We start from the raw sequence: 27304 nt of genomic DNA, 5'->3' as shown, positions 1-27304 counted from the left end.
AACTGTCATTCGTTTTCATTTGCTAACGTCAAGAGAATATTTCTAAATTGTTCTAAGACAACAAACATGATTGGTGTACTCAATATTTCTCTTAGCTCGATCACCCTATGCGCCCCTACGATGTCTGACGATTGTGTTAATAATTGTGGCTTCTCCGACATACATATATGTATGTATGTCTAACGGCCTATGTCTATTTTCACGGCTGTCTGGTGTAGTGGTAAGTGACATGGTCACTACACAAGGGGGTCGCGGGTTCCAATCCCGCCAAGGGAAGATATTTGTATGATAAATATAAAAATGTCTTTTCCAGTGTTATGGATGTATATTATATATATGTATGTGTATAATAAAAATCTTACATTTATTTCCGTTATCTGGTACCTGTAACACTAGCTTTTTACGGATTTAGCACGGGACCAGTTACCGTGGCGTGATCGTTAGTAAATATATATATATATATAAGTATATAATATATATGTATGTACTATCTTGTTTGCTTAGAATACGCAACCCGTAAAACAATAGGGAGACCCTTGAACCAAAGTCGCGTAAACTTACTAATGATATCGCGGTGTTCAATATTCATTGGTGACTGAACAAGGCAAGCGACACAGCCTTTTGTTTGAAGCCGCATTGTATGCGCTTGTATGGATTTGCCTCGTTAAGATTTGTTGATGTGGTTACGTAGGAGACGTCATACACTATTGCGCTATATTATTTGGATATTTAGATATTAATACGCTTTTATTATTAGCTTCAGACGTATATAAAATTTATGTTTGTAACGGAATCTTTGAACATGATTTTGACCCCCTTCAAAACGTCGGATCAACTCGAAATTTGGTATACTTACTTATTAAGGACCCATGACAATTCAATATTTAAAAAAAAATTGAAATATAAATATATTGAAAAAATTTGAATGCAACGAAAAGATGAAAAATAAATAATAGTTTAAAAAAACTAACAAAATACGCTTTTATAGAAAATCCAACAAAAAAATCGATTTTTTTTTTTTTTTTAGTTCCTGTTTCTTTTTTTTCGTGGATTGTGTTCAGCTGTGCACTTATATTGTTTTAGGCAAAAGAACGGATCTCTTTACGTGCTGCACCTCATAGATAGCTTCTTAAAAACTAATATTTTTCCACAAGTAAATACAATGACTGAACTTTTGTTCCTCTTATAGTGACTTCAGAGGGGTCATGCTAGATTCACCGAACGAATGGAGAAAGATAGCTTGTAAAATAGTATCTGTTTATTGTATTTTTTTTTTTTTTTTTTTTTTTTTTTTTTTTTTTTTTTTTTTTTTTTTTTTTTTTTTATTTTTTTTTTATATAGTAGAACAGATCTTCCAACGCGCTTGAAGGAGGCACAGTCCCCAAGATACTGGCTACGTTGCCTCGTTGGACAGCCAGACTCACTCTCTGTGCAAAGTACCAGCCAGCCTTAGCATCATGTGTAACCTCCTTCAAGCGTTTGGAGATTATTATAGTTTATTGTATTGTATGTTATTATAATGTTTGTTTCTCGAATTAATAAATAAAGAATAGTATAGGTAGAGGTACAGGCTGGTACAGTATGCAAATATGTGGATCCAGTTTTTTTCCCTTCCTTTGCTGATAGCCTTGAGAGGCTTAAGTGAGGTGGAGAGTCTCAGGAGACACTTGAAGAACGAGAAAAAGTCTCACTGTCGATCGCGAAGCTCATGCACTATCGCTTGAGTCTGAGACCTTTACTCATAGAGAAATCCGTCAGAGCTCTCAGAGGGCTTGGACAGCAAAAGTCCGGTCTCAGGAGATACTTGAAGAACGGGAAGTACGACTCACTGCCGATCGCGTTTCCAGCGAGCCTATGTTTCGTGATGATAATAAATAAAGCCCAAGGTCAGACGTTAAAAGTTGTGGGTGTAGACCTAAGTGCTAACTGTTTTTCACGCGGTCAGTTTTATGTAGCTCTGTCATGTGTTAGCAATTCTAGCAACCTGTATGCTTTGATCCCCGATGGCTATACGTCTAATGTCGTGTATAGAGAAGCATTAATTTAAATTAGATTTTTCTAAATACCCAAATGACGGTGCTTATAAACCAAAAGATATGTCCAAAACCTACTGCCCGAAGTCGCTATTCCACGCGGACGGAGTCGCTGGCACAACTAGTATTTAATATGATTAGTAGAAGTCAAATACTATCTCAAATAATTGAAATTAAATAAGTATTTTAATGGACAAAAGCATTTCATATTTTCGCATGTTGCCCCCACACTACTGTGTCTAATGCTGTTGATACAGAAGTGTGTTTGGCAAACACATTGTATTTGTGACAAGTTGAGTCGCGCCACGCAATACAGAAGCATTTTTAGTGAGGGCTGACAGCGTAAATATTTTACTGTGTTTATACTACTTCGCTACTTATTTTGGGTTCATAGGGTGATTTTGAATTTGAAAGGCGGTTGCGTGCAGTAGAGATGCGAATGCGATGATGCGGTGGATGTGTGGAGTAACGAGAATGGATAGAATACGGAGTGAATATGTTAGAGGAAGTCTGAAAGTGCCACCTGTGACAGAGAAGCCGAGAAGTGCGCGTTTGGGATGGTATGGACATGTGATGAGACGAAATGAAAATGAGGTTAGTAAGAGAGTGTTAACTATGAATGTGGAAGTTATAGAAGAAGAGATAGACCTAAGAAGAAATGGATGGATTGCGTGAAAGAAGATAAATGGGTTAGAGGGGAGTGAGCGAAGAAATGGTATAATTATGATAACGGAGTATGAAAGAAGAAAACATGTTGCGCCGACCCCAGGTGACTGGGAGAAGGATAGGAGAATGATGAGGGTGATTTTGAAGTTTGCGTTCATTCGACATTTATATGCTATAGCCTCAACTTAAAAGTAGAATTATTTACCCTCGGTTTTAAATAATTGATATTATACAAAATTCGGTGGGCAGCGGCTTGGTTCTGCCCCTGGCATTGCTGAAGTCCATGGGCGACGGTAACTATTCACCATCAGGTGGGTGCCTACAGGGGCAATAAAAAAAACAAAAAATATGTATACTAACAATAAATAAACAATAATAATAGGTTAAACAAACAAGCTGATTTAATAAAAAACTTAAAATTTTTTTTTTATAGCTTAGATGAGTGGACGAGCTCACAGCCCACCTGGTGTTAAGTGGTTACTGGAGCCCATAGACATCTACAACGTAAATGTGCCACCCACTTTGAGATATAAATTCTAAGGTCTCGAGTCAGTCAAAGTTTTATTCATGACTATAAACAATATTGTTTAACGGGTTTTTAATCCCACTGAGAAAGGGAACATGAAAAAACATTAGTAGAATCAGTTATATATGGGGTAGTGTTTAAATTTTAATCAGTCGCGAAAGTTTAAAACAACTCTTAATAATGAAAACAAACAAAAAACAGCTCTCCATTTATGGATATTACGTTGATAATATTAATGTTCATAAAACATGATTCGACAACCATAATAAATATGTACGTTTGTATATTCAATACTGAAAACAAAATAATTTGGGGCATGTTTCTCGTAACATCGTTTGTTTGAATCTAAACAATGCTGTTTGGGAAAACGAAAGGAATATTTTAACATTTAAATATATATGTTTTTAATTCATAAACTCTTACATAATGAGAGATATTCTTCGACAACTAAATTTTTCTTAAGTGTAGTCTCTTTGCGTTTTATTACGTGTATGGGTAAACCAACCCTGCTGACGGCTCGTATGTTGTTAAGTGGTTGCCGGAGCCTTTAGACATCATGCCGTGAATGCCGCCACTCACCTTGTGACATGAGGTCAATGGCGACAGTTGGCTCGCATTAAAAAATGACCGAATTATTTGACTTTGTGGCCAAAATAGATAAGACAGTCGTATAGATTCGTTCTAGCTCACAATACTGCTATCAGTAAGGATTACGCAAATTATACTTTTTACGGGTTTTTATTTTTATTGCACAATGTAATTCATTAGAACAATTGTTCGATTCTTGCGAGATTTGAATATCGGCACACTCACGTCACTTGATACATGTATATTTCTTAAAATTATTCATTGTATTTTTATTCAATTTATTCATATTTTTCTATTTTTTTTTATTGCTTAGATGTGTGGACGAGCTCCTAGCCCACCTGGTGTTAAGTGGTTACTGGAGCACATAGACATCTACAACGTAAATGCGCCACACACCTTGAGATATAGTTCTAAGGTCTCAGTATAGTCACAACGGCTGCCCCACCCTTCAAACCGAAACGCATTACTGCTTCACGGCAGAAATAGGCGGGGCGGAGGTACCTACCTGTGCGGACTCACAAGAGGTCCCACCACCAGTAGTTACGCAAATTATAATTTTAATTTTTCTAATTTGAAGACGTTGGCAAATATTCGGATGAACCTATAATTGAGGTGTTTTCTGTCACGAACTTATTGTCAAATTGTCATTATAAATTGATTATTAGTTGGTTGGTGCAACTATATAAACAAATTTATATATCGAGCGTTTTATCTTTTAGGCCACGACGACTTCAAAACTTCAATATACTGGTGGTTGTTTTAAAAATTTGAACGATGTTTTTTTTTTATGTTAAAAGAAAACAGTTATGCTTCGGCTATGAAAGGGGTTCCGCAAATGATTCCGGAACTAAAACGTCGCTTATCAATTTTACGAGCCGTCCATTTTAACAGGGTCTGTCTGGAGCTACACAAATATCTGCTCCCTTTCCCACACTCCGCCGCGTCGAGAGAGCTCTACTCCTTCCAGTCTATTTTTATCTCCTTAGTAGAATAACCGTTATTCCTATTCCTTTTATGATTTAAAACCAGCCAGAACGCCTTAGCTTCTAAGACACCTAACTATTCTAATACATACATGTCTTTTTCAAACGAGTTTGGGTCTAGGCAACGGCTCAACTATGGCCCTGGTTTTATAATTGTTTATAAGCATCGGTAATCTGAGGGAATGCACAAAAGATTTTTTTTTTTGCTTAGATGGGTTGAAGAGCTCACAGTCCATCTGGTGTTAAGTTACTGGAGCCCATAGACATTTACGACGTAAATGCGCCACCCACCTTGGGATATCAGTTTTAAGGTCTCAGTATAGTTACAACGGCTGTCCCGCTCTTCAGACCGAAATGCATTACTGCTTCACGGCAGAAATAGGCAGGGCGGTGTCACCTACCCGCGCGGACTCACAAATTATAATTTTGCGGGTTGATAATGATTCGGATTCACTTCAAAAAAAAGGTAATTTGGAAAAAGGACATATTGGTTTAGTACTAGAACATTTAATTTACAAATCGATGGGTAAAAACGTTTTTGGCATGAATATTTTAGGCGCTGTTCTCGAATTTGCTTACCACTGACACGCTTTACATAAATAGGTCACGTCTTGTAAACGAAATGATATTAAAACACTGAAAATTATGTTAAGCATGGATTTTATTGTCTACCTGAATAATTTACATAAATATTTGGTTAAGCAGTCGCGCGCAACTCAATCGTTGAATGGCGTGACTATCCGGGCATACCCGCGGTCCCACTTAATCCTATACAAAATCATTCAACCGTTTTCAATAAAACATCAAAGCGTAGTATTCAAATTTCAAACCATTTCTCTTGGCGTGAGGGTTGGAATTTGAATGATCGGTTCCTTCAGTCTAATAGAGCTGGATGTAAGCAGCAGAAGGCTGGTATTGCGGCACTGCTGTGTACACATACACCGGAGCGCGGTCTTCGTTCTTGTACTGAAGACGGGCGGTGTACGCCATGTTCCTGACGTCGTTCTCCGTCTGGAACTGTACCCGCTGCAGCTGAGATCCAGGCAGGAGGACGTAGTAAGAGCCCTGCGAACTCACCACTTCGGCGTCACTTTTCGGAGCCTCTTCGAGTTTTTCGTTTATACCCTCAACTTTGAGGTTTTCCGCGTTTTCGGTTGTAGTTTCTTCGTCGCGAGGCACACCGTATTCTGTGTCGGGAGCTGCTTGTGGTAGACCGTAGGTGTTGGTCGGTGCTTGGTAGCTGTCGTCGGGGACGCCGTAAGATGTGGCCGGTGGAGCTGCTTCTTGACGAGTGGGCAGGTTGAACGGCTTCGCTGGTCTGAACCCGGCAGGAGCGTAGGGCGCGTCAGCAGGAGCTTGTGGTTCCACCTCCTGTCGCTGGAACCTGTAGTTCTGCCTGAAGCTCGGAGGCTCGGCTGCCACGACAACTGCGATAAGGACGACACAAGCGAACGATTTCATGTTGCTACTCGGACCGTTTGTCAACGAATGATGCTGTCCGTCAAATAGTTTGAGGCTTTTATAGTATTTCTTTCCGTTTATCAGTTTCCGCACCGGACGTTTCTCCTTCATAATCTATATTCTGATTGAGTGGTAGGCGACATTGGCCCCTTAAGCGAAGATCGCGGATTGCATAATACGAACGATTAGTTTCTTGAGCAGTGTCATTGTTTTAGCGTACGTGACACGGTTACGAACGACCCGGAGGTGGCCTTACGAAAATTACTTTTTTAAATATTCATGAATTGTGGAGAAATTTTTCCCTGCCTAATTAGAAGGTGTTTTGATTAGTTTACCTGCGTCGGGATGGCAAGAATCGTTGCTCTAGCAATTGCGATACAAATATGCATAATGCATGCAGTATCCTTGGTCCATTATGGAGTTCGTTGGGCCATGCACCAAGCGCCAATGTTATTTGCGACGCCTGACCGAATTTTGATGGCGTGAATCATTTGGATGCGAGGGTTGACTGCGTAATTGGTTGTATGTGAACACGTCACGTGTGTCGTCACGTGCATTTATTATGTAAAAGAGTTTTCAGTAGAAATGTTCAAATTCCTTCCAATTATATATGAGCAAGCGAAAAAAAAAAAAATTTATGAAAGATCTCATTTAATTTAATTCGGTGCTAGACTGTCACTAAAATATACCTACAGCGACTTTTCCGACTTTTTTCTTCACCAACCTTTTTTTTGTATAGATAATTATTTCTAGAAATAGAGAGTGAGGTTGTGGCGCGGAAAAAATATGTCACTGTCACTGCGAGACATAAGGCAAAGGTCTAAATTCCAAAAGTCCTCGTCTTGTATTGCGAGCCGTGCGGTCGTCTGTCACTAGGCCAACATAAATCAGCCTTATAGGTTTTTCGTCATCAATCTTGCCTAATCTTTGCATACGGTATAAAAATTAAATCGTGAAATGTAGGTAGCAATGATAAACGAAATTATTCGTTTCGAATATCGCTTCAAAGTCATTACTGTTACTTCAATTTGTCAACATAACACGTCCAGGTTCAGATGGGCGACGAGAAAAAAATACAAAACTTTTTTAAATATTCATACTCTCTCGCATATACGTCCCGTGAACTGAAACGAGCTACGATACGGTAACAACGTCTCGTTCTAAGCGTTGGATTTTTATTTCTTCCAGAACGCAGAGAATACAATAAACGACATTTTTCTGTAAGTTGTAGTGTTCATCTGGTCCCCAATGGCTTTAAAACGACGAAGATGTGCTTCGATTCACTCTTTCCATTTTGAAAGGTGGATGATTGTTCTTCAACACACCTGAGTTCTCCGACTTCATTTTCAAGCAAGGAATATCTTCTGCTTCTTCTCTCTTAAAAATCATTACGTGGTTCGCCTAAACCAAATTTATTATTGGGTTAACTTCTACTTTGTAGATACAAAAGAATTAAAAAACGGTCATAGTATGCTTGCAATTTTTAAATAATAGATTAAAGTCAATCTAATCTCAGACAGTTTATTTTGTGGTAGGTATAGCACACTAGAAGTTCAATTATGAAGCGATTTGCATTATTATCCACAGGGCAATAAAATTAGTTTATACGATAAAACGTTTTTTCACAAAAATCTGAAAGAATATCCACGTTATTGAGCATGTTTATGGCACGAACAAAATGGCGGACTGACGTTTAATTACGCGAGCAAATGGCGACTGGCGGGAAAATACGTCGCCTGTCTGCGGTTTGTGATATGAAAGAAAAAAATACATAAATAGAGATAGATATTAATGACTTTTATTATGATTTCTGTTTTTGTATCACTATGATTATTTTTAGCGTGGTTGATGCTGATTTGAGATCGAATTTTCGAAAAATATTTTATTAAAGGTTATCCTACTATTGCAAAAATGTTTTTCCATAAACATCAAACGATTCAATTACAAGTGACTGTTTGATTGAAAAAGAAATACGAAGATGGAAGATGTGTGAGCGAATTTTTCTACATTACAGAAAATAATTCGATGATCAAAGAGAAACGCTCGTTTTTGCAATCGTAAAGGTAAAGGAGGGGTATAATTTATACGCACTTAGAATAATTGTGATGGAGAAATTATATTCACGTTTTACGAGAGTACAATTGTATTAAGTAGGTAAAGAGAGTTTTGGGACAGTAGAGGTAGACAATTATGTACAAAGAGATTGGACAGCACGAAACAATGACACTCTTCCTAAGTCAGGCAATTATTGTGATTTGATTCAACCCGAGCGACGACACTTCGACTCTGCCGAAGCACACCGAAGCACCCGAAGTGAGCCGATGTTTGACGAGTAGTTGCGGCTCACATTTACAAGGTGGCTCGTTCGTTTCGTTTGTCGTTTCCGGATGCGACATATATAGTTATATATGCATAAAACAAAACTTCCACTGTTTCAAATCCTTCTGTTATCATCATTATCATAGTCGGTTGCTCCTGGCAGAGCAGTCGTGGTCATGTCGAATTTTTGTTTGTTAAAGCTTTGACAGATGTTTTTTTATAGTTTACGAACTGAGGCTTGGCGCACGCACTCGTTAAGTGGGGTTTCAGTAAGGTATTTCACCTGATCAGTCTAGCGCACGGGAATTCGTCCACGAGATCTCTTATCATTGACCCTACCCCGAACAACAAGTTTCTCGATAGACTCTGCTGGCCGCTGCGATATGTGTCCAAAATATCGAAGAATCCTGGATTGTACTGTTGACGACAACCTTTGAGAGATATTTAGTTCTTTTAGGATCGAGGCGTTATAATAATAATTAAAAATTAATTAACACTTTTATTACACCTTACTCGTTTTTTTAACCGTCTTTGCCATCTTCCTTCCCTCTGTGTCATTCTGTCTGTCATTCTTTTCTTGCTTTCTTTCCGTTTTCTCTCACTAACTTCTTAACGCTCCGTTCCACACTCTTTTCATACGTTCCGTTCTTACCAATCCTACATATAAATTTATCTATCAGACGTGCGATTAAAGCTGTTGTCTCAAGAAGTCGTATCTCGTGAGTCATCGGCACCATAACCATAAGATTCCCGAAGCACTTGTATATAGCCTCAGAGAACGAAAACCAATTTCCTAAGAAAAGTATCTCTTAGATATGTTCACAGACGATTTTATCGTTCTTGGGGGGCTGTAATTCTTTTAAGGTTTTGGTCCCCACAAAGTTTCTATATGATTTTGTTCTATCTTGGAAAGTATTTCCACATTCATTTAAAGTATTATATAATATTTATCGACATAGTGAATCAAAAAACCTCGTGTTATGTGAATTCACAAAAAAAGTAATTACTAGCGGCCGAGTGTAATTGTCATACAGGGGTACATATTATATTGTAAATTTTTGCCCAAAGCAGTCATGGGTTTCAGTTTAGAGGTTGGCCCAAAAGCTGTGAAATGCCATGGAGCTTCATGATTTAAGACGAATGGCATAATTTGCTTTGCAATGTATATAGGCATTTTTCACATTGGTTGAGCCGTGAGATTGTATTGATTTGCTCATCCTCGTTGAACTCTTCGTCGTAGTCGACGAGAGAACTAATCTAGAGATACTGCTCACTAAGTTCCGGTCATCGTTCTTGTCGAACCCGTCAGGTTTGAGCCCCGTGAGCTCACTTACTAGCCCGGTGACGCTGATATGGTCTCTCTAGACCATTGCATTTGGCAGGGAAAAAAAAACAATTGAGTCCCTTGCCGGATCCTCTCAGTGGGTCGCCACTTAGTAACCACTTAATACCAGGTGGATTTTGAACTTGTTCGCCAATCAAAGCAATAAAGAATGAGAATGCATGCCTTTATTGGGTAGATTGCAGGCTCTAAGCTATCATAGCATAATATATTCGCTTATCTATTGTGTTGTGTATGTTCCGTATACCGCCTAAGTTGTCTGCACTTCTGCTCCCATAAGCTAATAAAAATCGAAACACCTTTGAGCTATTGTTTATTTCCACTCTCGCAAAACCGAAGAGCTTTTTCAATAAATACTTGTTTCGGACTTTTTCATTTCACAATAAAACTCCAATAACTTTTCGACGAGAATTTAATAGCTCCCTTCATGATTTTTCACATGACCGTTTTCGAATTTCCTATGTGATCCCGAGTTTATTGATGGGGTATTTTGTTATACAAAAAAGGTTTCTCAACTTTTTACTGTTTCCGTGAAGGTTTTTCTCCGAATACGTTCGAAGATGTTAAAAGGTTAGCCATTTTTATAAGTCAATACAAGTGTCAATTTGTATGTATTACCTGCCAAAGAGGTACCGATAGATTCACCTTCAAAACTTCCAAGTATTTACCTCGTTATATTGTGATGCGAATCTAAATCAGTCACATTACTGCCCACAAACTAATGTTTTACTTGATTATGGTTCTGGTGATAAGCAGCAACGAGTATAATAATGATAATGTTTTGCGAGAGACATGTCGGAGAAAACTGCGAGGGTGACATAGTCTTCTAGAAATCGACGGTATTTTTATTGCCTCGATCGGTCAGAGAATTTACGATCCACTTGGTGGTTACTGGAAATCAGGCTACCGTCCATCCATATCTAGGTAAGAGTTTGAAGTCTCAATTGAAGTGATTTGCATCATTCTCATTCTTCCGACCGAAAAATAACACTGCTATCTTCTTGGGTCTCGCTGCTTCGCAGCTGATGGATGGGGACCAAAACGCTTAGTTGTCCGGTATTTGGACGCGATCCCTATACCAGTTCCAATGTCAGCGGCAACTGGTCGAAGCAGAGAGAGAATAGCGCTCTCTCTTAAGCCTTATCACCTGTCTCTGCAAGCGCACTCGTCGCTGTCGCGCTATAGAGCTAGGTAGAGACGCGTCTCTACCGACTCGTGCGACCAGAACATGGCACCTGCGGTATTCAAATCGTGTCCACTGTGAATTATATAGGTATAGAGGCGAATAAACTCATTTGATGCTAAAGTTAGTTCATATATGTATAATATTACCGCCATATACTCTGGATACAGTTTCCTAATAAAATACGAGTGACTGCTCCGTGACACACAAGCTAACGAAGCTGTTTGATATTTGTTATTGTTGCGATTGTCTGACTTCGTAATCACCTGCGCAAATACAGTATTAACATACTGCACACAATTAACGCTTTATTACACATGTCATATGAATTTGCGCTAACAACGTTTAACAACGGAAAATCATTTCACTAAATTGCCCCTAAAAGCTCGAATAGCGTCACGTGCGTGCTCATTATTCGTGTCACGTGACATCATCGTGTTATGAGTTGACACGTAATACAAATATCTCATTATTGTATGCGGTCTTATTTGGGACTAGGTGTAGTGCGAATCAGGAATATTAGAGTTTTTTTTTTCATTGACATTAAGTTAACTGAATGCTAACTGGCTTTAGGCCGTTATTGTAAGCCTTTTTCTGTTTCGAAGTAGTCACGTGATAGAGGGATAAATAGATACTTCACTCTCACCTGTTCTTGGTATAAATGGAATGGAAAAAAAAACAGTCTACTACCTATTTCTATCGTGAAGCAGTAATGAATTACGGCTTGAGGCTTAGACTTCGTGATTCAGGATGGCGGCATGTTTTGTTGTCTATGAGTTTCAAAAAACGCTTCTCACCAGGTGATCCGTAAGCTCGTTCACTGGCACATATAATAAAAGAAATCATTTCGTTATTGTTTCTAAAATAATGGATATTGTAAAATCGCTGTAATTCTGCAGTTACATCTTTATTTTAATCGAATATACATTACCAAAGTATAAATCGAAATTTCTATTTTACGTTTAAAACCGCACATATCCGCTTTTGTAGCCAATCAAAATTGATTTACAACACCAAGGAAATAAGTTAATAAATCGTAGATCCACCCATGGGTTGTTATGAATTACGAGCTATTTGCGGCGCGAAGGGATGGCGCTAATAATTATCAATTATAATACATATATGGGAAATGGGATTAGAATGAATACTGTTTAATGTAATTTGAAATTTACCGAATTTATTGGTGACTAGCTGCGCCCGCGGCTTCACCTGCAATACAATGACATTTTATAAATACGACGTAGACGAGGTGACGGCCCACCTGGTATCCGGTGGTTACCGGAGTCCATAGACATCTACAACGTAAATACCGCTACTTACATTGAGATATAGGCTCTAAGGTTTTAATATAGTTACAAGGGCTGCCCCACCCTTCAAGCTGAAACGCATTACTGCTTCACGGCAGAAATAGGCAGGGTGGTGGTACCTACCCTTGCGGACTCACAAGACGTCCTACCACCAGTAAGTTACTGATGTTCCTGAGTCACTCACCATCATGAGGGCATACCCGTCAGCTTACAACGGCCATGAAAATATTTAGACGTACGTAAACTAAGCATCAGTTTCTGCTACCCACAGCTCAGAATATCTTAGCTTTAGGCCAAGATGGTAATCTGTCAATTGTGTCCGATTATTTATTGTTACAAATAAATAAAAAGAGCAAGGTCGATTTCCGCCAAAGATTCTCTTATATGTTATCGGTACCGGAAAACATATTCGAGACAAAAACAATTCACATTCAGATCCCGAATACCGCAGCCAGGGATCAAAGTTCAAATACAAAGAATTCGATTGAACAATTGCGATGGGTATTCGTGTTGGGTCATTAGGGACATCAGAAAGACGCTAGGTTTTCCAGGGTGGCCAGGTTTCCAAAATTAAAAAAAAAAACCAAAATTTAATTTTTTATTATACATTACCCGAACAGTTTAAGAAGTGTGTGTGATCTTATTGCGATCTATAACTGTTTTTGATTGACGTTTGTGAATAGAAATGTTTTAATTTTATTTTTTATATTTTTATTGCTTAGATAGGTGGATGAGCTCACAGCCCACCTGGTGTTAAGTGGTTACTGGAGCCCATAGACATCTACAACGTAAACGCCGCTACCCACCTTGAGATATGAGTTCTAAGGTCTCAGTATAGTTACAACGGCTGCCCCACCCTTCAAACCGAAACGGCTTACTGCTTCACGGCAGAAATAGGCAAGGTGATAGTACCTACCCGTGCGGACTCACAAGAGGTCCTACCACCAGTTTCATTCACTTGCTTTCTTATGATTTTGAAGTGAAACTTCTTTAGGCGCGTTGAGAGCAAACTTTATGTCGCGACAGATTCGTTACAGCTAGAGAGAAAAGATACAGAACGAACTAGCGAGATCATAAAGAATAGAACGAGTGAGAGTGAGAAAATAGACAGAGCTTCTCGCAAACCATTCGACCTTGGAGAGAGAGATAAAGTGAGCTAGGTCGTTTCTCTTATACACAGCATTTCCTATTACATGAGAAATTTGATTTAGGGATGAAAAATGAAGAAAACCACATTACTACACATTTCGAAATTTTTAGATTTCGATTTTAATTAAAAAATAGATAGACCCTTTTCAGTGACTCTTAATAGTCAAATGACCAAAAGTAGCTTATATAGGGACAAACTTATCCATTGGTCTCTTTCTTTCGTCCCCTTTCTCTACGTGCGATATGTAAACATTTAAATGCTTCTAATATTACTCAATATGTGTATGTGAGATAAATGGGGCGTAAATTTTCGCGATTCCCCGGGGAGCACTTAAGGCGCGAAAGAGCTGTTCTCGTGGCTTGATGTTTATGGGCCGTTGAACGTTAAGACAGAATAGGGTCTTTAGATTGTACTTGCCATAACAAATGAATAAATACACATGAATTTTTACCTATAGATTTGTTTTTATTGCAACTAAACTCTAACTTGGTTCCTCTAGGTACCTAGTAATATACTGGTCGATATAATTTTTAGCCCAGCAAAGTTTATTATTATAAATACTGTTTAGTTCTTTTGGAACTAAGTTCCTTATGGGACGATGCGGAAGGATACCCTAACCGGGAAAAAACGTCCGTAGCGTAAGATTTTTATTAGTAATGCACACAGTGTACGACTTAACTTTGTAATAACGTACAAAAAATAACATATTTTTATTATATATTTTTTATAAATCATTGTGAATAAAATATAGTTGATTACTTTGTAAAGTAGTTTTTTTTTATCAATAAAGAATCATAATAAAAAATATATAACAGAATAATTATTTTCGTTATACCTCGAATAGAACTTAAAATTAATATTTTTATATTAAGGAACTTTGTTCCTATCCAGAGTCCCACGTCACTATACATCTTCTTTGTTTTAGAAAGTACAGAATTCAAACTCACAATTTCAAACGTAATATCTTTAGAATCAATTTAATTTCAAGTTTGAACAAGCAAAGAACACACAAAGAAGTCATAAAACTGTAAAAAAGAATTAGCAGATTTGTTCCCCGTGTAATCTGTATTGAATATCTTGTAATGGGACGTACAGATCGGGTCCCTGAACGATTTGCAAACATATTGGTGTTCCGACGAAGATAATTCCGACCTTACTGACTCACAAATGAATTGAGAATGGTGCTCAGTACACAGTGTATATTTAAGACGGCTACAGCGATCATACCATACGCCAGGAATATAAAAATAAGTTATTTTTTATTGCTTAGATGGGTGGACGAGCTCACAGTCCACCTGGTGTTAAGTGGTTACTGGAGCCCATAGACATCTACAACGTAAATGCGCCACCCACCTTGAGATATAAGTTCTAAGGTATCAAGTATAGTTTACAACGGCTGCCGCACCCTACAAACCGAAACGCATTACTGCTTCGTGGCAGAAATAGATAAGGTTGTGGTACCTGCTCGCGCGGACTCACAAGTGGTCCTACCACCAGTAAAAAATTGGTAGTATAAGGTGTGGTCACCTAAAATCGCACCAGCTCTTCCCGTGGCTATTGGATTAAACGACTAGGTGATTCACGGCAGTACGGGCTGAAGCTTCCACTGGGAATTACACCAACGTGCTTAGGGCGAGTTTTTTAACGTTTTCGATAGCGTAAAAGTTAACTCAAATTTGTATGGAGTTGGAATGTTTGCCTAGGTTTACCGCTAGGGGCGCTGTTCCACCTGAATACAAACTTGAGTTAACTTTTACGCTATCGAGAACGTTATATAAATCGCACTAAGGACACAAAATACTGTGATCACATTTATTGTTTATAGGGTGTCGGGTGCTCATATTGTCATGACGCGATTACTCATTCCGATTCGAATCATGGGACAGGCCTAATTAAAATATTTCAAACTTGGAACTTAAGTCTCAGAGGGTAGTAGTACTAAAGCGGTGTAGTGAAAGAAGAATATAGAAGTATAGATAACTTTTATATTTTATACGTAGTTCAATCTCGGAAGACTACTTATCACCGGCAAAGCGGAAGGAAAGAAGCCCAGGGGGCGTAGTCCCATGCGCTGTTCAAATCAGATTAAAACGACACTGGACTCCAGCGTCAATGTCGCTATCTACATACAGCGCGGAGGACAGGAAGGAATGGAGGAACATAGTCCTAACAAAATGCTCCGTAAAGGTCACGACCCTCAGCATTGCGGAAAATGGTCGCACAGAGGAGTTCAATGAGAGTTTTACGTTTTCTAATATCACTGATAGCTGTGGTCAGATTTGTCGCGAGCCTAACTTTGACTACAAAAAAAAATTAAATTCCTCGTGTTTCGTCTAAACTATAAAGTGGATGTTAGTGAATTTTCTAAAAGAATTTATTTCATTACCGTAATTTCATTACACACTACTGGTGGTAGGACCTCTTGTGAGTCCGCACGGGTAGGTACCACCGCCCTGCCTATTTCTGCCGAGAAGCAGTAATGCGTTTCGGTTCGAAGGGCGGGGCAGTCGTCGTAACTATACTTGAGACCTTAGAACTTATATCTCAAGGTGGGTGGCGCATTTAAGTCGTAGATGTCTATGGCCTCCAGTAACCACTTAAAACCAGGTGGGCTGTGAGCTCGTCCATCCATCTAAGGAATAAAAAAAAAAACGCTGCCATGAATTGTATGAAATCGTTACGATATCGGTGACGATTTGCGCACGACTTTTCCTTTTAACGTATTAGAAGTCGTGTAATTCGGTTACTCGTATTTCCTTATTCTGTATCGTGAGGGTTAAACAAAATCAATTCTACCGTATCGGAGAACGGGACGACCTTTTACCGAATAAAATCCCTTTTAGTACGAAATCTCTAAACAGTTAAGTTAGTTATCGCGAAATATAGAAAATGGGATGTTTCTTCTGTAGGTATCTTTTTTTTTAATTTATTTATTTAAGGTCGCTTTTTAACATCTAGGGTCATTAACGACCACAGTTTACAGTATCATTATAAGTTACATTGACTTCAACATCATACTAAATTATACAAATTTAAAAAACTAAGGGTCTGCTTATACCCATCTTGAGTCAGACAGTCTGTTAAATTATCAGGGAGTTTACAAAATTGTCTTTCTATGTCATATGCTTTACATTCAACTAACAAGTGTACCACAGTTTGATCCAAACCACACTTACATTTGTTTTTATCTGTTTTGGTAATAAGATGTATGTGAGTTGAATTTGTGTGTCCAATCCGCAATCTTGTAAGAACCACTTGGTCTTTTCTTTGTTTTGTATTTGAACCGAAAAACAATGTCTTCTATCTTTAATTTAGTTAATTTTTAACTAAAACAACCTTTTTACTGTGGACCAAAACTGGTGGTAGGACGTCTTGTGAGTCCGCACGGGTAGGCACCACCGCCCCGCCTATTTCTGCCGTGAAGCAGCTATACGTTTCGGTTTGAAGGGTGGGGCAGCCGTTGTACTTTAAAAACTGAGACATTAGAACTCATATCTCAATATCAAAATACATGACTTAGGGACATTTAATTATCATGTATTAGTTTTTGCGATTTCTTCTTTTTTTTTGTTTTTAGTTTTGTTAAAAAGAATAATAAAAAAAAATCTAACCTGTTCTAACATGTTTTATATTTACAAAATCGAATTTGATGTTTATAAAATTGAATTTGAAGCTAAAAAACTATGTATATATCCATACTATTTACTGTTTAAAAAAACGAGTCATGAAACATGAATAAGAATAATGTGTTTAGTTGTCATTATGTTTGTATGGTCCATTTTCAGTTTCAATTCCTATAACAAAAAAATCGATTTTACAATTAAAAATCAAATCTAAATAGTTCATTAACACAAAAATTAACCAAATATTACAATTATCGATTTCAATTACCTTTTGTGTACGGTAGTTAGTACGTGGCATAGTGAAGTTCAAGTAACAAGCGAATTTAATTTGTCACCGGATGTCCGGGAGCGTTAGTGTCCCACTAATGAAGTGTCTGAATGAGAAGAGATTAATTGCCAATAAGCCGGTTGCCATTATTGCCAGATACAAATTTGATAGGTGGTGACTGACTAAGAGTGCATTATAATGGAGAGGATTATTGAGTTTACTGAAATGCTTGCAAAATTATAATTTGCGTAATTACTGGTGGTTTTTTTTTTTTTTTTTTTGGTCAGGAGGAAATCGCCGGACTTCCGCCCTTTTCTGGGGATACTGGGCGGGGTATGTCAGAGTCGAACTGACTAAAACCTCCTGTCGCTCAACAACCAACGTCCAAACCTCGCATGAGACAGAACTCATGACAAGGCAAAGGGGGGAAAGTGAAGCGTTTAGTGCGGAGCACATCTCTCCCATCACCCTCCCCCTCGGGACGCCGGACTGGCGGTCGTCGGCGCCACGACCACCAGCCCTCTCGGTCGGCAGACTGTCCGAAGCCCGCCTAGATGGCGCCGGTTAGAGTGGGTTACCCTACGGAATACCCCGCTGGGCCAGAACCAGCGTGGGTCGAGGATAGCCGGCCTTCCATCACCCGGATGCTCTTGCGTAAAACGCGTGCAGAGCAGCTTGCACGTCGTCTTCTTAGGCCCCCCTCGCCGGTCCCCAGACCGACATGTGAGGGGGACCCGAAACACTTAGAGGGCCAGGGCTTGGGCGAGATCCGCCTCCCTGGCCCCCGCTCGACGGCGGCGGGATTGTGCGTCTCTCACGCGCCCCGCCGCCTCCTTCTGCGAGATGGTGCACTCGCAGAAGTCGAGCATCGCCTTCCACGACTCGTCGTCGCCGAGCATGGATGCCACAACACTCGGCAACGACAAGTCGGTTCCTATTTTTGCGACGAGGACACGGCGCCACCCCTCCCATGCGGGGCAGGCGACGAGCGTATGCTCTGCCGTGTCCAAGTCGCAACCACAATGGTGGCACTCTGCCGTCGGCTCGGCTGTGATCCGGTGCAGGAACTCACCGAAACAACCATGCCCAGTGAGCACCTGCGTAAGCCGGAAAGTGAGGCGTCCTCTGTCACGATTCACCCAATCCACAAGGACCGGGCGAATCGCCTCGACGGTCCTACGACCAGCCGAAGGATCAGCCAGCCGTCTGGACCATGACTCCAGCACGGACCGCCGAGATTGGGCCCTCCGTGCTCTGACCACACTGGGGCTGGGACGCGCCACGCCCCGGGCACGAAGTTCAGCCCGCCACCTATAGTCAGCGGCGAGCGCCTCCGCTTCCAGAACCCAAGGCGGCGTCCCAGCCAGTACACACGCCGCCTCAAAGGAGATGGTGCGATAACCACGGATGACCCTGACCGCGATGGTGCGTTGCGGCCGTTGCAGCAGCTTCGCCACCCCCACGGCCAGGGACTGGCCCCACACGGGCGCCCCGTATAGGGCCATTGATCGCACCACCCCCGTATAGAGACGGCGCGTCACCTGGTCAGGCCCCCCGACGTTGGGCAGAAGCCGGCTTAGCGCGCCGGCCACCCCCAACAAACGAGGGACCAGGTTCTGAAAGTGAGCACGGAAGGTCCAACGACTGTCCAGAATGAGGCCGAGGTACTTCAACTGCACCCCGACCCCGATACGGACGCCTCCAACCACGATATGGGCATCGACAGGTGGCACTCTCCGGGGCCTGTGGAACCACATGGCCTCGGATTTACTGAGCGCCACGTCGAGGCCCAATCTCCTAATTTTGCCGACGACATGCGCCACCCCAGCCGTAGCAAGACGGGCAGACTCAGCAAAACTCCCCCCCTGGGCCACGACCAACGTGTCGTCCGCGTAACATATTACGCTCAGGCCCGGGAGGAGGGCACCTCTCAGCACCCAGTCATACCCGATATTCCACAAAAGGGGGCCGAGCACCGACCCCTGTGGAACACCGCGCACGACCGGGAACCGGTGCAGGATCCCACCATGTCCGGTACACGTGACCGATCTGTCCTCTAAGTAGGAACCCACCAGCCGGCGAAGGTAGGGGGGCACTCTATGTCGTTCCAGCGCCCCCCCTATCACGGACCAGGGCAGGGTGTTAAACGCATTGGCGATATCGAGCGACACCGCCAAAGCCACCCCACCCCTGGAGACGGCCTCCTCCGAGAGGGCCCGCACGCGAAGGATCGCGTCTACCGTTGAGCGGCCCTCTCGGAAATTACTGGTGGTAGGACCTTTTGTAAGTCGGTACTGGTAAGAACCAACACCCTGTTTATTTCTGCCGTGAAGCAGTAATGCGCTTCGGTTTGAAAGGTGGGGCAGCCGTTGTAACTTTATCGAGAACTTAGAACTCATATCTCAAGGTGGCATGTACGTTGTAGATGTGTACGGGCTCCAGTAACCATTTAACACCAGGTGGGTTGTGAGCTCGTCAACCCAATTAAGCAATAAAAATAAAATAAAAACAAAATGCTTTATGTGATGTAACAATTGAAATCGATTAATAAAGCTCTGAGACGAAAGCTGAAATAAAATGCTTTATTACAGCGAAGCCTGAATCCCTCGAAAACCCAAACCCATCCTTTTGTATATAGCGAGCTATAGGAATTTGTATGATCGACATGGACGAATCGTGAAAAAATATTGTTCAAAAACTTTTTAAGTAACACGAAAAATGGAAAACTAACTTTTTTGAACTAATGAAAAGTTCAGAAAAGGCAAGGGAAAAAAGAATTACCTTTGTTATTCATGAAAATGGAATAAAATTCCCTTTACGGTTGTAAATCAAGTATTCAAGATGTTTAATTACCCATGGCGCGATGTGAGGTGTGGAGCCAGTGTAAGCAAGCGGCTTATGAAAAAAACCAACAATTTTAACAATTTAAATTCAGTAAATTCAAGACATAAAATTTCATTTTAGTTCTCTAGAGTTTCGCGTTGATGTCGTAAAATGCTATTAATGGATTAAAACATGATTGTTTTTTTATGTAACGTTTAGATATTCGGGTATTTAATAAAAAATAATTATTAATGAATAATATCAAGATGAACGCTAAATAATGGTAGGCAGCGGCTTGGCTCTGTCCCTGGTATTGCTGACGTCCATGAGCGACGGTGACCACTTACCATCAGGTGGACAGTATGCTCGTCGGCCTACAATGGCAATAAAAAAAACAATATTTGGAGCAAGCACAAGTAGAAATTGCCTATTACTGCCGGAATGCAAAGCACAAAGCAATGATGAGTCTGGATCACAACGACTCACCATGACCTTGTCCGAAGGTGTCTAAAGCTGCGAAGCGGAGGAAATATACGGTAAATGAATGAAATGGAATGAATGATGATTTACCGGTGGTAGGACCTCTTGTGATTCCACACGGGTAGGTACCACCACCCCGCTTATTTCTGCGGTGAAGCAATAATGCGTTTCGGTTTGAAGGGTGGGGCAGCCGTTATAACTATACTGAGACTTTAGAACTCATATCTCGAGGTGGGTGGCGGCATTTACGTTGTAGATGTCTATGGGCTCTGGCTACCACTTAACACCAGGTGGGCTGTGATATCCACTCATCTAAGCAATAAAAAAAGATAAAAGTTGCTGAATGCTTAAATTTAGTTGTGAAAACTTCGATAGCTACTTTAAAAAACACTAAAAGTCTATTAAAAGGCCAAACTATGGCATCAAAGCCCTAGGCTGAAAATTCCTTTGGCAATGTTCACTTCTCAAGTTGAAAGAAACCTATTAAGCTCCCGGTGGCTTCTTTGTCTAGCTGAAAGCGTCGTGAATGCACGACCCAGCTTCTTTACCTAAGAACTGCTCAACTTGTACGTATTCAGGAAAAGTTTTTGCTTGAGAAATGTGTTAGGTTTCGGAGTAGTTGTTGAGCGAATGAAAATTTAAATTTATTTCGATTACGAGTAAGATTTGTTTTGAAGCAGAATCCTTGCTTGTCGACTGTACTAGATAGCTCTGGTTTTTCCAGATTTCTAATGTGAAATTGTTTAATTTAAATATTAATAATTTCTGAGATTATTTAAAAACAACAACGTATTTTTTGACAAGCCCACTGAGAAGATCCGGCGAGAAACTCAGTGGGCTGTATCTGAGGGTTGATTATATCTCACGACGACTTTCTGTTACAAACGACCAATTGCTTGGTATTGGGTTCAATGGCCGTTGTCGTGTGCCGAAATATCTAAAACAACTTGAGTAATATAATTTAAGCGTAGAATAGGTTTTGAGTTTCATCCTCACATCTCAACTCAACGAACTATAGTTTATGAAAACTTCGAAACTGGTCGCTTCAAAATGCCATTTAGCTCACTCTCAACACTTAAGTTACTTAACGAAGACTAAGTTTCAAGTTAGCAAACCACAGCCGAGACTCAATATAGTATAGTAGCGTTGGTAGGGTTTAGGTTACAAAGTTAATAATTTGTGATTTAGACGTTCGGATGAGAAAAGGGAGAATGTTTTTCTTAGATTGTTTTTTAAATCAGTTTAGTCGGAAACATTGATGAATTGATTGATTTAAAATATTGTTTGGTTGATTAATATGTTTTACATATAAAATTTATAAATTAGAATAGTTAAAAGAATGTTGTCGGCGAATAAATGCCACTTCGGCCAGCTTAAAAATTTCTGTTCCAAAATTTTGTCACGAAATATCCAAATTTTCCTTTATGAAGCTTTACCGATACCGATACTAACTTATGACTCAAATACTTGGGTACTGAGGAATATAATGTAAATAAGAACAATATATACCACATCTCTCTATATATATAAAAATGAATTGCTGTTCGTTAGTCTCGCTAAAACTCGAGAACGGCTGGACCGATTTGGGTAATTTTGGTTTTGAATTATTGGTAAAAGTCCACAGAAGGTTTCAAAAGGTAGATAAATATAAAAATGCTCGGAATTAAAGAAAAATAACAATTTTGTTTTTCCTTTGATGTGTCCTCCGTCGGACAGATTCCTTTTGTTCGTTTTAAGTTTATTTGTTACAAAAGTTTAGGTCTTTTATTAATCGATTGAGGCACTACGAAGTCTGCCGTGTCAGCTGGTAATATATAAAAGTAGAAGTGACGAATATGCTCTCTATAGACTCCGATTTCAATTAAAATTCCAGGAAATCTTCAAATTGACCTGTCGGGTAATTCTTTGAAGTTTGGTAGTGAGCGGATCAAAGATCGGACAGCAAAGTGGGTTGAGTATGACTAGTATTTTTAAAAGTAGAGACCTCAAAACAAATGTTGATACTAGCAAGTCGCAAATGTGTTTCTCAGTCAGTGAGTTTTTTTTTTTAATATTTTTTTTTCTGTGTCTATAGGAATTTATGTATTTTTGTATATTTAAAATACGATTGATTTGTCATGCCAAAAAAATACAAGTGCAAAGTCTGTAGTGCTTATACAACGCGCACAGATATACGCAATAAGCAGAGTAGAAACCCGAAGACAACGAAGACATATCGCAGCGTTCTAAGAATATAGGAAGGTAAACTAAATATTCCTCTCGTGCGTGCAAGGAAAAATTTTGGCACGCAACTTATTTGTGAAACTGATCAATCTTCTGTCATGGACGGTATAAAAGTAAAAAGTTAAAATTGAAATTCAACTAAAAAGTGAATTTTCATTTTTTAGTTGAATTTCTATTCTATTTCATTTTTTAATATTGAATTGTCATCGGTCCTTAATAAGTATACCAAATTTCGAGTTAATCCGATATTTTGAAGGGGGTCAAAATCATGTTCAAAGATTCCGTTACAAACATATATACTTAACATACATACATCTGAAACTAATAAAAGTGTATTAAAAAAGAGCCAAAGTCTTCACCTGCTCATCGACTCTAAGCTAATCCAAGACTGTGGTCATTTATGACTTTTAATGGCATCTAAAACAATATTGGTTAAATCATAAATAAATTCTTGCTATATTCTTACACAATATTCTCATTGTACTATTTTGTAATATCTCAACTAGCAAATGATACGAATATGCTATTTTGAAACATAGCAGAGAAACAGAACCTTCTATTCACAAACCGCAACTTCAATAATTAATGTCAGGATAAACTTGGTACAGAGCTTACAGCTAAAGCTCGTCCGTAGTTGTTTCTCTGTATTTCGATAGGTAAAGGTTTGGTTCGTGTTTCAGCGAGAATATACTGCCTTAATTATATATGTATAATTTCTATTGTTCTTGGATTCAAGATCGAACAGTTTTGGAAATAATTTTAATAGTACCCTTACTAGTGTGGGCTTTTGGACTATGTGAATAGAAAATATAGTGTCGGTGTGAAATTATGCTGCGCACAGTAACAGTGCTATATATTTGTGATCAGTGTGCTTAGTGATGCTGACCTTTTTCTTCTGCCTTTTTCTTCTAGTAAGATTGTAATTTCATTATGTACTGACTGGGTAAAATAGGCCACGCTTTGCTATGCTTTGCTTTGCATTTAATTACTTAATAATAAGTAATAATATTATTATATAACAATACTAATACTACTCCTCTACAATAATACACTTCTTTCTGAATCCGATTATGTTATTTGTGTTCCAAAACAAATATTTTATTTGTATAGATTTAATATAATTTATAAATTGTGATCGTTATCGTAATTTATTTACGTAATATTTTGAGTTCAATTGTAAAATTGAAGATGATTTGAATGCTAAAGGAGATATTTTCTGGTGGTATTTTGAGCTTGCAAGGCCAATGACCATCAAGTAATAATGCTATCTAGTTTGAAGGGTAACTAATGCTTATTCCAATGCAGAGGGAGACAACATTCATGCTGTGGTCTGGTAGCCGAAAAACCTACGAAGTTGTAACCATAGCGCTACGTGCTAAGTCTAGAAGCTGCGATATGTAAACTATGTACATCATCATCTTAGGCCTTACAGCCCAGGTTGGGCCTTGGCCTGGTCCAGTATGTCTCTCCAGATTGCTCTGTTCAGGACTTTCTCCTTGCAGTTCTTGACACCGATAACTTTGATGGGGGGAAGATCTTTCAGCCCACCTGCGGTTGATTTAAAACGGCTTTGAATGCGAAGGCACCTTGACCTCAATGTTGCCAACGCCGTATAAGCATGACGGTGGAATCTACACGAATGAGCTCCGAACACGGTATACCAATAGAATACACCAACAGAATATACCATCAATAGATTCTAGTACAGTCTAGTATTTACTGATGGTAGGACATCTTGTGAATCCGCACGGGTACCATACCACCAGTACCAGTAATGCATTTCGGTTTGAAAAGTGGGACAGCCGTTGTACTGTTAAAACTGAGGACGTTACAACTCGTGTCTCGAGGATGGCGGCATTTACGTTGTAGATGTCTATGGGCTCCGGCTACCACTTAACACCAGGTGGGCCATGAGTTCGTCCACACATATAAGCTATAAAAAAAATTCAATGCAATTGAAAACTGATTAGTTTTCGCTTAAGCAAAATCGCTGATACTGCGACCCGACACTAAGCTGACAATATCAGACACTCGTACACCTTTATCTCAGAATCGTATTGTCACTCAGAGTACCTTATCGTGTCGTAATTGAGCTTTTACTGTAGCTTTTGTGAAAAAGGAGCTTTTTCTTCATTCTAATTGTTAGTCAATATTTTCCGAAGTCTTGAGAGTTTGTCAGTTGTTCGCAGAGTTTAGAAAAGTTTATTATCATAATTTTATCGTTCGGTTGGATTATGAAATGCTGTCTTAAGCAGGATTAAGCTGAAGACCGGTCTTGGTTTGCAAATTACTTGGTCTTGTAGAAATGAGAATTTCGGGTTCTGTACAAAGGTAGGTACCGGAATATCAATGCCTTGAGCTTGTTTGAGATTTAAGGCTTTTAAAATACCATGCTATGAAACTAGTTTATAATTTGTTATACGAACATAAATATAAATGTGTTTTAGTGTATTTTTTTTTTTTTTTTTTTATTGCTTAGATGGGTGGACGAGCTCACAGCCCATCTGGTGTTAAGTGGTTACTGGAGCCCATAGACATCCACAACGTAAATGCGCCACCCACCTTGAGATACAAGTTCTAAGGTCTCAAGTATAGTTACAACGGCTGCCCCACCCTTCAAACCGCAACGCATTACTGCTTCACGGCAGAAATAGGCAGGGTGGTGGTACCCATCCGCGCGGACTCACAAGAGGTCCTACCACCAGTATATGCGTGCGTTATAAACTGTTTTTGAGACAATATTATTTATTAGCTTATAATGTATGTAACGGATTTCTTTTTTCTAACTTAAAGTCGATCGATTGATTAGTGAATTTACACATATCAAGGACCGACGACTAAACAATAATTATATTCTTTTAGCCTTATATTAAGACTAGGATCACCACTTACTTACTTTATAGTTCGACTTGATGTATAAGGATATTTCTGCGATTCACTCATTAGGTTTGAAGGGTGGTTCTTTTCAGTTGTATGCAATCTTGGCAGTGGTCGTGGTCATCACTTTGGGTGGTGGTGCGCTTCACCAGACGTCGCCATTCCTCGTGTACTGCGGCCCTTCTTCTGCACCCGTTAACGGGACCTTTTAAAGCTGCCTTTATTTGGTCGATCCAAGGGTGGTACAGCCGTTAAAATACATTTAAATCTTCGGCCTCATGCCACAAGGCGGGTAACGGCGTTTACTTTGTGATACCTAAAGCCATAGCGTGGGTAGGCCTACCACAAGATGGACGACTTATTGATGTTCGCGGGGATCCACTGGATGCAGGCAGCGCAGGACCGATCTTTGTGGCGAGCATTGGGGGAAGCCTATGTCCAGCAGTGGACGTCTGATAGAAAGAGCGACCTAAAGCCTTTGTCTCAAACTGGCAACTATGGGTAATGGTGAGTATTCTGTACATTATATATCAAATTTACATTCGAGAGGTTAGCACACTGCCTCTGTTCTTCTAATTTCTATTTATATAAAGCCTAATATACATGTGTACGTTAAAAATTCATAATGTTTACCCCGTCAAAACCTTTTCAAAGAAAGTTCAAACGTGGTAATCCATTTAAGTAATTTGAGTGGTGTCTCGTAACTACACTGAACTTATTACTCGTGTTCTTTGCGACGCCCGCCGCGCCGAGAGCTAGATTTTACACAGATCACTGCGTCTTAGTCTTTCACGTCTGAGCAAATTCAAGGTAAAAGTCACGGGAGCCGGTGATACCTGGCCCGAAAGGATAAATAGTTATCCAAAAAAAAAAAAAAACCTTTATTGATGCTTTTGTATTGCACGCGATGGAATGCAATTAGCATCGGGTGGCGCACCGTAGTTTTACATTGCTGATTCGTCACAGGAAACTAAACCGGCAATTTTTTTTTGTTTTATTGCTTAGATGGGTGGACGAGCTCACATTCCACCTGGTGTTAAGTGGTTACTGGAGCTTATAGACATCTACGACGTCAATGTGCCACCCACCTTGAGATGTAAGTTCTAAGGTCTCAAGTATAGTTAGAACGGCTGCCCCACCCTTCAAGCCGAAACGCATTACTGCTTCACGGCAGCAATAGGTAGGGTGGTGGTACCTACCCACGCGGACTCACAAGAGGTTCTACCACGATAATTTCGAGTACGTTTATGTTTACTTTTGTGATTCTTCTGTGAATTGTATTATCTGTAAATTCCTCACTGAACTGTTTTTAAGCCGCCGCGCTCTTTGATTTACGATTGTATCTGATAGTTGATGCTGTCAGCAGATTTCAGTTTGTATCATTATTTCTGCAGTAGCAATATTTGTACCAGATTGTTTTAAACTTTCGCTGCTGTTTATTTAACAACGATT

The 27304-nt window shown here is 39.8% G+C and overlaps 2 protein-coding genes across 2 annotated transcripts in view; one reads left to right on the top strand and one right to left on the bottom strand.

The window, feature by feature from the left end:
• Window positions 1–27304, top strand: part of LOC101743882 (uncharacterized) — a 253724-nt gene that overhangs the window by 135221 nt on the left and 91199 nt on the right. The window lies entirely within an intron of this gene.
• Window positions 5440–6708, bottom strand: LOC101739678 (uncharacterized). Its single transcript, XM_004925410.5, has one exon. The coding sequence runs from the start codon at window positions 6366–6368 to the stop codon at window positions 5676–5678; it is 693 nt and encodes a 230-aa protein (XP_004925467.2). The 5' UTR covers window positions 6369–6708; the 3' UTR covers window positions 5440–5675.

Source organism: Bombyx mori, chromosome 23 (genome assembly GCF_030269925.1).
Source record: "Bombyx mori chromosome 23, ASM3026992v2".
Taxonomy (NCBI): Eukaryota; Metazoa; Arthropoda; class Insecta; order Lepidoptera; family Bombycidae; genus Bombyx; species Bombyx mori.
Note: the sequence above shows the minus strand (reverse complement) of the source record. Positions and strands in the feature narration are given on the sequence as shown.